Raw genomic sequence first — 14,196 nt, 5'->3', positions numbered from 1 at the left:
TTTTAGACTCCATTAAGCCTTCTCCTCTCCATATCTGTTTACAAGTCCCCGCTGGCATGAAGCCTTCTTTTTCCCCTCTGCCTCTGCTACTGCATTCGGCACTTTGTCTACGATCAAACACAGCGCTTCTTGAACACCTGCATGTAAGCACTTCAGGCTCAAGCTGTGACCAGTCTGGGAGCGTCGATCCAATGAATGAAAGGCCAGCTGAGCAGTAGGAAGGCTATTTTTAATGCAGAGGCGGTCGGAACCGGAGCGGACCACAGTCCTTGCTCCCTCGGTGCCTCCGTAATTCTCCGCGGCGAAAGGGTGGGCGGGGCCTCCGCGACCCTCTCTGCCCCGGCCCTCGGGCCGGCCTCCCAAGTTTCCCAGCAAGCTCCAGGACAGAGGAGGTGGGGAAAGGAGGTCACCGCGCCTGCGTGCTAGGAGGCATGACCCGGGTGGGAAAGCCCTTCGCGTCCGCCATTTTGGCTGCCTCTGTCGGTCCGTTCAGTTACCACGTGAACCGCCGACGGAGACCCGTGGTGGGTGGGGGGAAGCGGCGGCCGCGTAAAGTGAGAAAGGGGAAAAAAGACAACGAAGGGGGAAGGGGTGTCGCGGTTGGGCGACGCGGTGACACCCGAGGCCTGGTCGCGGCGGTGGATCGGGGCATTCAAGGCTGAAGCCGCCAGGGAACGGCGGCGGTCGGACAAACACACTGACCGAGCCGGGCGGTGGCGGGAGCAGCGGGAGGAGCCGGAACGATGCCGGCCGTGAGCCTCCCGCCCAAGGAGAACGCGCTCTTCAAGCGGATCTTGGTAAGTGTGAGGCTCCGGGCAAGCAGTGGGAAAGATTCAGCCGGTACCCGGGCCTGTCACCCGTAACCTCGGCCCGACGGGCTCCGAGCCGCCCTTGCCGGGGACCCCGCCTTCGTACTTGTCGTCTGGCCGAATGAACTCTCTCGCCCCCTCCCTAAGGTTCCCACTTGGGCCCGTGCGCCGGGGGTCTGAGGCTTCCTCCTCCCGTCCCCTCACTTCCGAGGCTGTGGTCCCTGACTAGGCCCTGTGCTCCCAGCTCCTAGTTTGCCGGTTCCCCTGTCCCTCACTGAGCGAGGGGAGGAGAGGCCGGGCCTTTCGGAGGGGAGCCGGCCATAGGGGCTGGAGCCTCGGCCTGGCTTGTGCAGGAACCCTGCCGGCCGATCGGGGTGGTACCCTTGGAAGGAACAGGTGGTACGGATGCGGTGCAGCTCATTCATTGCCCGAGCGCGGCTCTCCCTCCGTCGGCTGTCCCTCCCTCTTCCTCTCCTCTTGGGATTCACCTGTCCCCGCCCGGCCCCGAGTCGCTTCGTGACCTGGGAGGTTGGAAGGGAGGAAGGAGTTTAAAAGAGAAAAGGAAGCTTTTGAACGACTACTTCCTCTTGGTTAGTTGCATACTTGAGTCTTCAGCATCTTGGCCTCTCTCTCTCTTTTTTCTCTTTCTTTCTAGAGTAGGGACGGGACATTTATTTCTTAGTTTCTGAGCGGGAAACAGCCCCACCCCATCACTCTCCTGGGGAGGTGGGGCGCGTTGCGTGGGGGTGGCCCGGTCGGAAGTGAAAAGTTAAGGGCTTTCGGTAGAGGCGTTCTAGACAAGGATTTTCGTGTAGACTGAAGTGCATTAACACCAATGGAAAAATTTAGCAACCGAGAATATAAGAACTTTTGAGATGGATCCTTTGACATTAGCTCAAACACACTTATTCTCTACATTTCGAATGTGTGCAGTTTGCTTTTATTTTTATTTTTCATTGTCATAAGTGCAGTGTTGTTTGGAGGGACTGTTTACCTTGTAAAATATGTTTTGTCGCCTTGGAGCTATAATTAACACATTATAGCACATTTTTTTTTGTTGTTTGGCATTTAATGTGTGGGTTGCCCCTTTCATGCAAACCTTTCTTTGTGAAAGAATTAACTGTATTTGCCAAACTAAAGACTTAAAGTTGGGGGGGGGGGGCGGTGTATGAAAGTGTTTGCTTTCTCTCTTGCAATTTAAATTTATTTCATTTGTTTGAAAAGTAGGACAACTCTGGGGATCCAGTTTTTCTAGAAATAAGAGTAATCCATGTTGAAATAACTTTGATTTTGCAAAAATATTCATATGTAATACACACATTTAGTCTATGCATGTTGAAAAACATCAGAAAGTCACATCCAATACCATGTAACTCTTAGTTTCCTTGAAATTCTTATTGCTATTTTTGTTTTGTTTTGTTTTAGGACGAATTGGAGTGTCAGTGGGACTATAGTATAGTTTTGCCAGAACAGTTTATTTATTTTTAAACCTTTTAAAAGACTAATTGGTGTTTAGGTTTGACTATAACATAGTTTTAGATGAGCAATTTGTCTTTAATCTTCCCCAGTTCTTTATTTTGAAAATTCAAGCTGAAAAGTTGAGAGAAGAGTACAAAGAGCATTTATAAACCCTTTACCTGGATTTAATATTTTGCTATATTTATTCTCTCTCTCCCCCCATACTTACAAAAGAGTTAAAAGTAAGTTGCAGACATAATAGTTCATTCCTAAATGTTTCAGCATGCATCTCCCTAAGAATAAAGCCATTGTTCTATAAAACCATAATACCATTATCAGTCATTCCCTAATATTGTCTAATACCCAGTTCATATTCAGGTTCTCCCAATTGGTAGGGGTAGCACGTTAAAAAAAAAAATCAAACTTTAGGGTCACATGTAGTTTTAACAAATAATATGTTGAGATGCCTTGTACCCATTACCTAGTTTTCCTAATGCTAATGCCTTGTAAAACTGTAGTTCAGTATCATAACATTGATACAATCTACCAGTCTTATTTATATTTTTCTATTTTACTTGTACTGATTTGTGTATTTAATTCTGTGCAATCTTATCACGGTAAATTATATAACTATCACAACAGTCAATATACAGAACAGTTCCATTAGAACCACACCCACTTCCCTCCCATCCTCTCTACCCCCCAAACTCTGGCAACCACTACTAATTTGTTCTCTTTCTATAGTTTTGTCATTTCAAGAATGTTTACTAAAAAGTACATAACTTTTAGGATTGTACCTTTTTATGCAACATAAAAGATTCATCCACGTTGTTGGGTGTATCAATAATTGTTCCTTGTTATTGCAGACTAGAATTCTATGATATGGATGTACCACAGTTTAATTATTTCATAGGATAACAATTTTTGATTAAGCATCAGAAAAAGTTTTTTTGGTGGTGATGATGGAGTGAACATTTAAGTTCATTGCTAAAGTTAAAGTGCTAAAGGATTTATTGGGATAGGTACATGTAGAAGAAAATTGAAAATCACTAACTGAAAGAAAAGAGGATATAATGTCCTTATTCTCTTACGTTGGAATAAAGAAAATAATACTAACCAAAAGTATAATTAGTATTTGTTTTTCCAAATTTGTTTCTGCTTCCTCAGTGTTGTAGTTAGCTCTTTTGACTGTAAGTTTTTCCTCCAAGTAAGATAAAGGAAAAGTTGGGCATACTCTAATGCCTTGTAATCAAATGGTGCTGGGTTAGTAACTTAAATCATTTCAGTGGCATTCAGCTTTTGAGCTGCTACTTTGTTAGTTGTACCATACTTATTTGTAGTAAACTGTGTAGGAAATGAAATGAATTTGTGTTTTATAATTTCAAAATAAAGAAGTATGTGTGTGTCTTAATTTGTCAAAGGAAACCTGGTTTACACATCAGTTTACAAAAAGTTTCAGTTTTTTTGTAGTGGATTTGCCTGCTTGTTCTAGTCGACTTGATACCTAAAATTTAATTTTGTTGTATATTTGGTCAATTTTTCCCCCCACATTACTGTTTTCTGACTATAAAACATTGTCATAAATTGGTTAGAATTTCTGCAAAAAGTGTCTTGTATATAATTTGTCTAATGAAAGGGTGGGAATATGAGTTTAATGTGATGTATATTATGTAGGAGTTTAGATTAAAGAAGAGATATTTGTTTTTGCCAGAAGTGTTTTTTGTGTTGTAATTACACACTATTGTAACAATGTGAAAAACTAAGTCATTAAAAAATTATGGCTTTGCATGCTCCTGATGCTATTTTTCACCACTTTCTTGGGATATAGGTGAATGGTAGGAGAAATGAGGTTGTCAGGGTAGAACAAAATCCACACTTTTGTAGATTTTAGCCCACTTGGAAAAGTTGGACATATCTCTTGCCTTGCAGTCAAGTGTTGCTAGGTTGGTGACTGTTGCTGCTTTCTTCTCTCTTCCCTCTCTATGTGTTAATGTGAGTTGTAAGAAAATCATCTAACTTAGGAGTACTTAAAATATTGTACATTATTAATCTATTTTTGGATTTTTGCTTGAATTATTTATGGTGTTAGTTAAAAGTCTAAAGAATAGAATTTTCCTTCCTAGAAAAGTGGTAAGAGAAGTTAGCATAGCATGGCGATAATATTTGTGATTTACTGAAAATTTACAATTTGTACTGTAGAATATAACTTTCTGTGGAGATGGAAATGTTCTATGTCTGCTCTGTCCAATGTGAGAGCCATTAGCTACATTTGGCTGTTGTACACTTGAAATATGGCTAATGGGATTGAGAAACTGAATTTTAATTTTAATGAATTTAAATTCAAATAGCCACATGTGGAGGGTTATCATTTTGGACAGTTAAAAGACAGTGCCCACAGAAGCAGACATGGTGCCCTGTACGATTGCTGGCCGGAAAACTACTGGCCAACTGGCCTTAACTGAAGGGATTTCTTTGCTTAGTCTGCATTCTTATTCCTTTTAATAATTCTGCTTCTGATAATGTAGTTCTCTCAGAGAATTGATTTAAATATATCTTCTTTATTCATAAGTGTTTTTGGACATAAAAGACTAGGTCATATAAGGGATCACATGCAAAGGACTGCTTGTTCAAAATTTTCTCTCCTAGATATTTGCATGGCTCATTTTTTCTCGTTTCTTTTAGAATTCTGCTCAGATGTCATCTAAATGTTATATAGAGGCCTTCCTTGACCAGGAGAAGTCCTCCTCAATCAACCTTATTTTCTTCCTTGCTTTCTTTTTTTCCCCATACCACTTATCACCATCTGACAAGTTATTTGTTTATCACATGTCTTTCACAATTAAAATGTAGGTTTTATGAGGATATTTTGTTCTGTTCATTGCTATACTCGTTAGAATAATGTACCAATATAGATATTTAAGAAATACTTGTTACATGAAATGAGTGTTAAACCAATGACTACAGGGCAAGAAAGAAAGAGCTTTGGATTGTGTGCTTGCACAGAGATTTTTGTAGAAGGTAGTTAAGCTGAGCCTTGGCTTTGTAGAGTGTAGAGTACATCACTACTAGTATATGAGGTAATCGTAGGACATCAGGCAGAACCTGTATTACCTGGTAAGAACTTGGATGTTTCGTTTATGAATGAATCATAGTATTAGTTTGTTTACATGGCCTTTCTCCCATCACAAGAGCGTAAGAGAAAATTTGATTTTTTTTTGTTTGTTTTAGCATTGGAAGAAAAATAACATCTCCATTAAATGATGTGAGGAGCTTGCTGAATCAGGCAGTAGCCTTACAACTGATAAAGCTCTACAACTGATTCTGACACAGTTAGGGGTGAGAATCTCTGCATATGCTGTTACTAATATAAAATGTTAGAAAAGGAAATTTTTTTTAGTTTAGAGTTCCTTTGTGAGTTATTTTCAGGAAATTAAATAACCAAGTTGAATTCTTGGAATTTGGAAAGGTATGCTGGAAGTTGGAGTGTCAGAGCAAGACATTTAACCATCAGTGAGCCTAGCCAACCATCAGAGTTCACTTCTAAATACGTACACACCTTTGCTCTCTATTCATAGGCAATAACCATATTGAAAAAAGAAAAACTTCAACTTCTTAGTGAAAATTGTTTTGAGAAGAATGTCATTTGCCAGTGCTGATGGCAGGAAGAGCAAGTGAAGAGGTTTAAAAGAGTGGTAGTTCTTAGTATAAAAATTAGGGTGTGGAGAGGAGGGAATTTTATGCTGTGATTGTATTCTTGACTTTTGGGAATTTCCTTGGTATATCTGTAGTGATGCATGCTGTATGTACAAAGCTGTATTTAAGTTGTAACTTAAAAAAGAAACTAATTTAACTTGTTGCATATGCATTTTCCCTCTTAGATAAGCTATGAATTATATTGTTCACTACTTAATTTGTAATTAAAATAATTTCTTAAAATTTCCATTTAGTAAAAGCAATATATTTTTTGGCTATTTAAAAGTAAAATAAAAATAAAAATAAATGAATGAGAGGTTAATGTTTTTGTTCTTGACATATGCTCTATTCCACTGAGTTTTCTTTGGTTAATAAAATAGGAACAGACCTAACCGGTTCAGCTAGTGTTGGCCTGCAGACTGAAGGGTCCTGGATTTGGTTCCGGTCAAGGGCACATGCCCGGTTTGTGGGCTCGATCCCCAATAGGGGGCGTGCAAGAGGCAGCCAATCAGTGATTCTCTCTCATCATTGATGTTTCTATCCCTCTCCCTTCCTCTCTGAAATCAATAAAATTATGTTTAAAAAAATAAAATAGGAACAGATTTTCAGTTGGTGTAATTTGAAATTTCTACTAAAACCTACTGGGGAAATTGTAATCTTATTTTTTTTTAATTGAATTTACTGGGGTGACATTGGTTACTAAAATTATATAGGTTTCAGGTGTACAATTCTGTAATACATCATCTGTATATTGTATCGTGTGTTCACCACCCCAAGTCATTTATCTTCCCTTTATCCTCTCCTACCTCCCCCTAGCCCCTTTTCCTCTAGTAATCACCATACAGTTGTTTATGAGGTTTGTGTATTTTTCCCCCCTTAATCCCTTTACCTTTTTCACCTAGCTCCCCAATCCCTCTACCTCTGACAGCTGTCAGTCTGTTCTCTGTATCTATGAGTCTGTTTCTATTTTGTTTGTTTGTTTCTTTTGTTCATTAGATTCAACATATACCAGTAAGTGAAATCATGTGATACTTCTCTTTCTCTGACTGGCTTATTTCGCTTAGCAATAATACTCTCTAGTTCAGTGATGGGCAACCTTTTGAGCTTGGTGTGTCAAACTTCGCCAAAAAACTGAGCATAACTCGGGTAGTGTGTCACTTTGAGGAAAAAACATTTTTTCGCAAATGTTTCATCCTCAGGAGCAGCAAATGTTTCATCCTCGGCATGCTGCCGCCTCAGCGGCGCGTGTCATCAGAAATGGCTACGCGTGTCAGTGCTGACCTGCGTGTCATAGGTTCGCCATCACTGCTCTAGTTCCTTCTATGCTGTCTCAAAAGGGTAAGAGATACTTCTTTTTTACTAATGTATAATATTCCCTGGTGTAAGTGTACCACTGCTTTTTTATCCATTCATCTAGTGATGGACACTTGGGCTGCTTCGAAATCTTGGCTATTGTAAATAACGTTGAAATGAACATAGGGGTGCAAACATTCTTTCTAATTGGTATTTTGGTTTCTTAGGATGTATTCCTAGAAGTGGGATCACTGGGTCAAATGGCAGTTCCATATTTAATTTTTTGAAGAAACTTCACAGTTTTCCATAATGGCTGCATCAGTCTGCATCCCCAATAGCAGTGTACTAGGATTCCCTTTTCTCCACATCCTTGCCAGCGCTTGTCATTTGTTGATTTGTTGATGGTAGCCATTCTGACAGGTATGAAACGATACCTCATTGTCATTTTAATTTGCATCTGTCTGATGATTAGTGACTGGGCATTTTTTCATATGTCTCTTGGCCATCTGTATGTCCACTTTGGAGAAGAGTCTATTTAGGTCCTTTGCTCATCTTCCTTTGGTTAAGTTGTATGAGTTCCTTACATATTTTGGATATTAACCCTTTATCACATGTATTATTGCCAAATATGTTCTCTCATACAGTGGGCTCCCTTTTCATTTTGTTGATGGTTTCTTTTGCTGTGCAGAAGCTTTTTATTTTGATTTAGTTGTTTGTTTATTTGCTATGAGAGATGTCTGAGATTTTGCTGCCTATGGTTTCTTCTAGGATTTTTATGGTTTCACGACTTTTATCCATTTTGAGTTTATTCTTGTGTATGTTGTAAGTTGGTGGTTTAGTTTTATTTTATTGCATGTACTTGTCCAATTTTCCCAATGCCATTTATTGAAGAGACTTTTCTTCATTGTATGCTCTTGCCTCCTTTGTCAAATATTAATTGAGCATATTGGCTTGGGTCAATTCTGGGTTCTCTCTTCTGTTCCATTGATCTATATATGCCTGTTGTGCCAGTACCAGGATGTTTTGATTACAGTGGCTTCGTAGTATAACTTAATATCTGGCATTGTGATCCCTCTAATTTTGTTCTTTCTCAAGATAGCTGCAGCTATTCGGGATCTCTTATGGTTCCATATAAATTTTGGGGGTATTTGTTCTAGATCTGTGAAATAATGCCATTGGTATTTTAATAGGGATTGTATTGAACCTATAGATTGCTTTGAGTAGTATGGACATTTTAATGATGTTAATTCTACAGTATATTCTTGCACTTGTTTATATCTTCCTCTATCGCTTTTCAACATCTTGTAGTTTTCCTAGTACAAGTCTTCATTTAAATTTTTTTAAAAATTATATTTACTGAGCCCCGCTGATGCGGCTCAGTGGTTGAGCATTGACCTATGAACCAGGAGGTCATGGTTCAATTCCTGGTCAGAGCACAGGACCAGGATCATAGTGTGGGGCATGCAGGAGGCAGCCAATCAACAATACTCTCATCATTGATGTTTCTGTCTCTCTCTCCCTCTCCATTCCTCTCTGAAATCAATAAAAATATATTTTTAAAAATTATATTTACTGGTTTTGAGAGAGAGAGAGACATAGATTTGTTGTCCCACTTTTTTAATGTATTCATTGGTTGCTTCTTTAAAAAATATATATATTTTATTGATTTTTTACAGAGATTAAGGGAGAGGGATAGAGAGTTAGAAACATCAATGATAGAGAAACATTGATCAGCTGCCTCCTGCACACCCCCTACTGGGGATGTGCCCGTAACCAAGGTAAATGCCCTTGACTGGAATTGAACCTGGGACCCTTCAGTCCACAGGCCGACGCTCTATCCACTGAGCCAAACCAGTTAGGGCCATTGGTTGCTTCTTGAATGTCCCCTCAACCAGAGATCAAACCTGAAACCTTGGTAGCGGGATGGTGCCAGGGCTTTCATTTGTTGTTGTTGTTGTTTTGTTAATCCTTACCTGAGGATATTTTTTCCATCAATTTTTCAGAGAGCATAGAAGAGAGGATGGGGAGGAAGAAAGAGAGAGGGAGAGAGAAACATCGATGTGAGAGACACGTCGATTGTTTGCCTCCTGCACCTGCTCCTTCTTGGGAACAGGGATTGAACCCGTGACGGGAATTGAACCCATGACCCTTCAGTGCTTACGCTGACCCTCTTACTTACTGAGCCACACTGGCCAGGACCAGGGCTTTCATTTTTTTTTGCACGTATCTGTCCAATTTTCCCAGCACCACTTATTGAATAGACTGTCTCCCCCCCCCCCCAAGTGTTTTATTTTTACTTTTATTGATTTTAGAGAGGAAGGGAGAGGGAGAGAGAGACAGAAACATCAATGATGAAAGAAAAATCATTGATTGGGTGCCTCCTGCAATGCCCCACACTGGGGTTTGATCATGCATCCAGGGTATGTGCCCTTGACTGGAATCGAACCTGGGACCCTTTGGTCCTAAAGGCCGACGTTCTATCCACTGAGTTAAATCTGCTAGGGCTGAATAGACTGACTGTCTTTATTCCATTGTATGTTATTGCCTCCTTTGTCAAATATTAATTGACCATACAGTTGAGGGTTTATCCTGTTCCTTCTATTCTATTTATTCTGGTCTTTCTATTCTGTTCCATTGATCTATGTCTGTTTTTATGCCAGTACCATGATGTTTTTTTTCAAAAAAAATTTTTTTTATTGATGATTTCAGAGAGGAAGGGAGAGAGAGAGAAACATCAACGATGAGAGAGAATCATTGAGTAGCTGCCTCCTGCATGTCTCCTACTGGGGATTGAGCCCACAACCCAGGTATGTGCCTTTGACTGGAATCGAACCCAGGGCCCTTCAGACTGCAGGACAATGCTCTGTCTACTGAGCCAAACCAGCTAGGGCAGTGCCGTGATGCTTTAACCCTTTGCACTCGCTTGCTTTTTTTCTCGATTCCTTTATTCTAATGCTAACCGTGTGGAGTCCCAGGACATCCGAGTGCAAAAGGTTAATTACTATGGCCTAGCTATATAGTTTGATATCAGGTAGTGTGATTCCTCCAACTTTGTTCTTTTTTTTTTCTTTCTTTCTTCAAGAGTACAGTGGCTATTTGAGTTCTTTTGTGGTTCCACATAAATTTTTGGAATATTTGTTCTAGTTTTGTGAAATACACCATTGGTATCTTGATAGGAATTGTATTAAATCTATAGATTGCTTTGGGTAGTATGGACATTTTAATTATGTTAATTATTCCAATTCATGAACATGGTATATGCTCCCACTTGTTTGCATCTTCTTCAGTATCTGATTATTTTCCGTGTATAGGTTTTTCACATCCTTGCTTAAATTTATTCCTAGGGTTTTTTGGTTTTTTTTGGATGTAGTTGTAAATGGGATTGTTTTCTTTGTTTCCCTGTCTTATAGTTCATTATTGGAGTACTAGTGCCTGGTGCATGGATTTGTGCACATTGAAAGGGAATTGATTAGAAGAAAGATTTGTGTGGTAATGACATTACTGCAAAATATTACATGTCAAAGTAGTATATATAATACCTATAATAATAAAAGTGTAATATGTTAATTAGACCAGACAGCTGAATGACCTTCTGGACGTCCTTCTGGACAAAGCTGCGGCAGCGGGGCAGAGGCAGTTAAGGGCAATTAGGCAGGCAGGCAGAGTGGTTAGTGGTGATCAAGCAGGCAGGCAAGCGGTTAGGGGCGATCAGAAAGGCAGGCGAGTGGTTAGTGGCGATCAGGCAGGCAGAGATGGTTAATGGCGATCAGGCAGGCAGGTGAGCGGTTAGGGGCAATCAGGCAAGCAGACAAGCAATTAGGGGCGATCAGGCAGGCAGGCAGAGTGGTTGGGGGCGATCAGGCAGGCAGGCGAGCAGTCTGATTGGGCCTAAACCAGCAGTTGGGCATCCCCTGAGGGGTTCCAGATTGCAAGAGGGTGCAGGCCAGGCTGAGGGACCACACCACCCTTGTGCACTAATTTCATGCACCGGGCTTCTAGTCCTATATAATAAAGTGCTAATAGGCAAATGGTCGTCACACCCTCATGCCTTAACAGCTCAGACACTCAACACTGGGGAGAGAGGAATGGGGACCATCCAGGCACAAATGAGCTTGCAAGAGAGGAATGGGGACCAGCCAGGCACAAAGGAGCTTGCGAGAGAGGAATGGCGATCAGCTAGGCTGCGGCCCGGGAGAGGGACAAGCCGCCTGCCCTGTGGTCCCGAGTGCCAGCACCTGCGGCTGTGGCCTAGGAGAGGGACAAGCCACCTGCCCGTGGTCCCCTGTGGCTGCAGCCGGTCCAGGCGAAGCCGGCCTGGGTCCTGGGTGCCTGCAGCTGGCCAGAGGGAGGGAAGCCCAGGTCCTGGATGCCTGCGACCGCCAGAGAAAGGAATCCTGGGTCCCGGGTGCGGGGCGAGGTATAGGCAGTTAGGGGCAATCAGGCCAGCAGGGGAGCAGTTAGGGATGATCAGGCTGGTAGGGGATCAGTTAGGGGTGATCAGGCAGGCAGGCAGGCAGGCAGAGGTGGCTAGGGGCGATCAGGCAGGCAGGCAGGCAAGCGGTTAGGAGCCAGTGGTCCCAGATTGGGAGAGGCAGTTGGACATCCCCTGTGGGGTCCCAGATTGGAGAGGGTGCAGGCCAAGCTGAGGGACACCCCCCCCCCCGGTGCACGATTTCGTGCACCGAGCCTCTAGTAGTATTATAAAATTAAAACGTGTGTGTGATTGGCACCAGTGAGAGCTTCATATATATATCGTGCATGCATGAGTAACTAGAGGGAGTGGGCCTAAGTCATCAGTCTGACATCCTTAGCGCTGCTGCAGAGGCGGGAAAGGCTCCCACCACTGCCACTGTGCTCACCAGCCGTGAGCCTGGCTTCTGGCTGAATGGCGCTCCCCCTGTGGGAGTGCACTGACCACCAGGGGGCAGCTCCTGGGTTGAGAGTCTGCTCCCTGGTGGTCAGAGCACATTATAGTGACCGGTCGTTCAGTCATTCGGTCGATTTGCATATTACTCTTTTATTATATAGGATTGTCAGTGCGTTTCATATGTACCAGCTGGTCAGTCGGCTGGTCCGTTGGCCAGTCAATGAATAAATCGCGAAGTGGTTCACATTGAATGTCAGTAAAAACAACCAAATTCACGATCGACAATAACAGATCGAAATACACACGTGCAATTGACGCCAGCAAGAGCTTTGCATGTATCGTGCATGTGAGAGTCAATGTTTATTTTTAAATTGCCAGTGTGTGTCATATGTACCGCCTGGAAGGTCGGATGTATGTACAGTCAATCACTTAGACTTTTATATCTGTATTTATAAAAGCCTAAGCGACTCAACAACCAGTCGACTGGTTGCTATGACGCGTACTGATCATCAGGGGACAGACGCTCAACACACAGGATTTGGGTCCCTACTGTCTGGATCCGGCCTGTGGGGATCAGGTTCCTCCTGTCTGGATCAGGCCTGCGGGGATCGGGCTGAAACCGGCTATCTGACATCCCCCGAGGGGTCCCAGGTTGTGAGAGAGCGCAGGCCAGGCCGAGGGACCCCACCGGTGCACCGGGCCTCTAATATATAGATAAGAATGCAACTGATTCCTGAATATTTATTTTGTATCCTGCTACCTTACTGAATTCAGTTATCAGGTCTAGTAGCTTTTGGTGGAATCTGCATAGTTCTCTATATATAGTATCAGATCATCTGCCTGTAATCTTACTTTGAAGCTAGTGATATATTAAAAAATATATATATTTTTATTGATATCAGTGAGGAAGGGAGAGGGAGAGAGAGTGAGAAACATCAATGATGAGAGAGAATCATTTACTCAGTTGCCTCCTGCACACCCCCTGCTGGGGATTGATCCCAAAACACAGGCATGTGCCTTGACCAGGAATTGAACCATGAACTCCTGGTTCATAGGTCAGTGCTCAACCACTGAGCCACACCAGCCGGGCTATTTCCTATTTTAACTCTGTTTGCTACTAGAGTTTATCCTTGGACAAGAGCAGAAATTTTGAGGAAAATTTATGAGGTAAACTAAGTTGAATATTTGTTTTTACTTGTTCCATTAAGTCTTGAGACTATTGTCATTTGTAATGAGTGACCTGTTGTTGTAATAGAGCTTTTAGGGGGAAAAAAAAAGAGATCTATTGACATCTATTTCCTTATACACATGCTGATTCTTGATGAGGAGAGTGAATTCTTAGCAGTTATTTGGAGAGGTATGCCATTCTGAATTATTTTCACAGGTCACATTAACAGGAGATAATTGGGTTAATGGCATCACGTATAATTTCCATATGGAAGACTGCCAAATTACATTAATTGGGAACATAATCATTAGGAACTGAAGCTTAATTACTGTTCTGAAGTGTGATAAAATAAAAAGCTAAGTGCTATAGTATTAGCATTTCATTCAAAGAAAGTGGAGTTTGATTTTTAATTTTAATTTGTTAATTATTTGATGGAATTATCCAGTTGATTGATTTCGTGCGTGTATTTATTTTTCTCACCTTGTTTTTGGCATTTTTTATTTTTATTTATATTTTATTGATTTTTCACAGAGAGGAAGGGAGAGGGACAGAGAGCCAGAAACATCGATGAGAGAGAAACATCGATCAGCTGCCTCCTGCACACCCCCCATTGGGGATGTGCCCGCAACCAAGGTACATGCCCTTGACCGGAATTGAACCTGGGACCTTTCAGTCCACAGGCCGATGCTCTATCCACTGAGCCAAACCAGTTTCGGCTGTTTTTGGTATTTTTATTTCCAGAATTATCCTATCTAATAATAGAGTAACATGTAAATTACCATCACTCCGCTACGCCCACGATTGGGCGGTGGGAGGCTGGGGGGCGGGACTCGGGGTGGCCTATCCGGCCATTGAGAGGCACAGATCTGCTGCCACTGAGGGGGGCTACCCTGCTGTTGAGAGGCGCA

The 14,196-nt window shown here is 42.1% G+C and overlaps 1 protein-coding gene across 2 annotated transcripts in view; it reads left to right on the top strand.

The window, feature by feature from the left end:
- Positions 1-458: 458 nt before the first annotated feature.
- The window catches only part of NAA15 (N-alpha-acetyltransferase 15, NatA auxiliary subunit), a 73,094-nt gene continuing 59,356 nt past the window's right edge, over positions 459-14,196 (top strand). For both annotated transcript variants that reach the window (XM_054717720.1, XM_054717719.1), the window contains exon 1: positions 459-797. In XM_054717720.1, coding sequence (XP_054573695.1) covers positions 744-797 — 54 coding nt within the window. In that variant the 5' untranslated portion in view covers positions 459-743. The remainder of the gene's footprint in view (positions 798-14,196) is intronic.

This window comes from Eptesicus fuscus, chromosome 6 (genome assembly GCF_027574615.1).
Source record: "Eptesicus fuscus isolate TK198812 chromosome 6, DD_ASM_mEF_20220401, whole genome shotgun sequence".
Classification (NCBI taxonomy): Eukaryota; Metazoa; Chordata; class Mammalia; order Chiroptera; family Vespertilionidae; genus Eptesicus; species Eptesicus fuscus.
The sequence above is the reverse complement of the archived record's forward strand: the minus strand, read 5'-3'. Positions and strand labels throughout refer to the sequence as shown.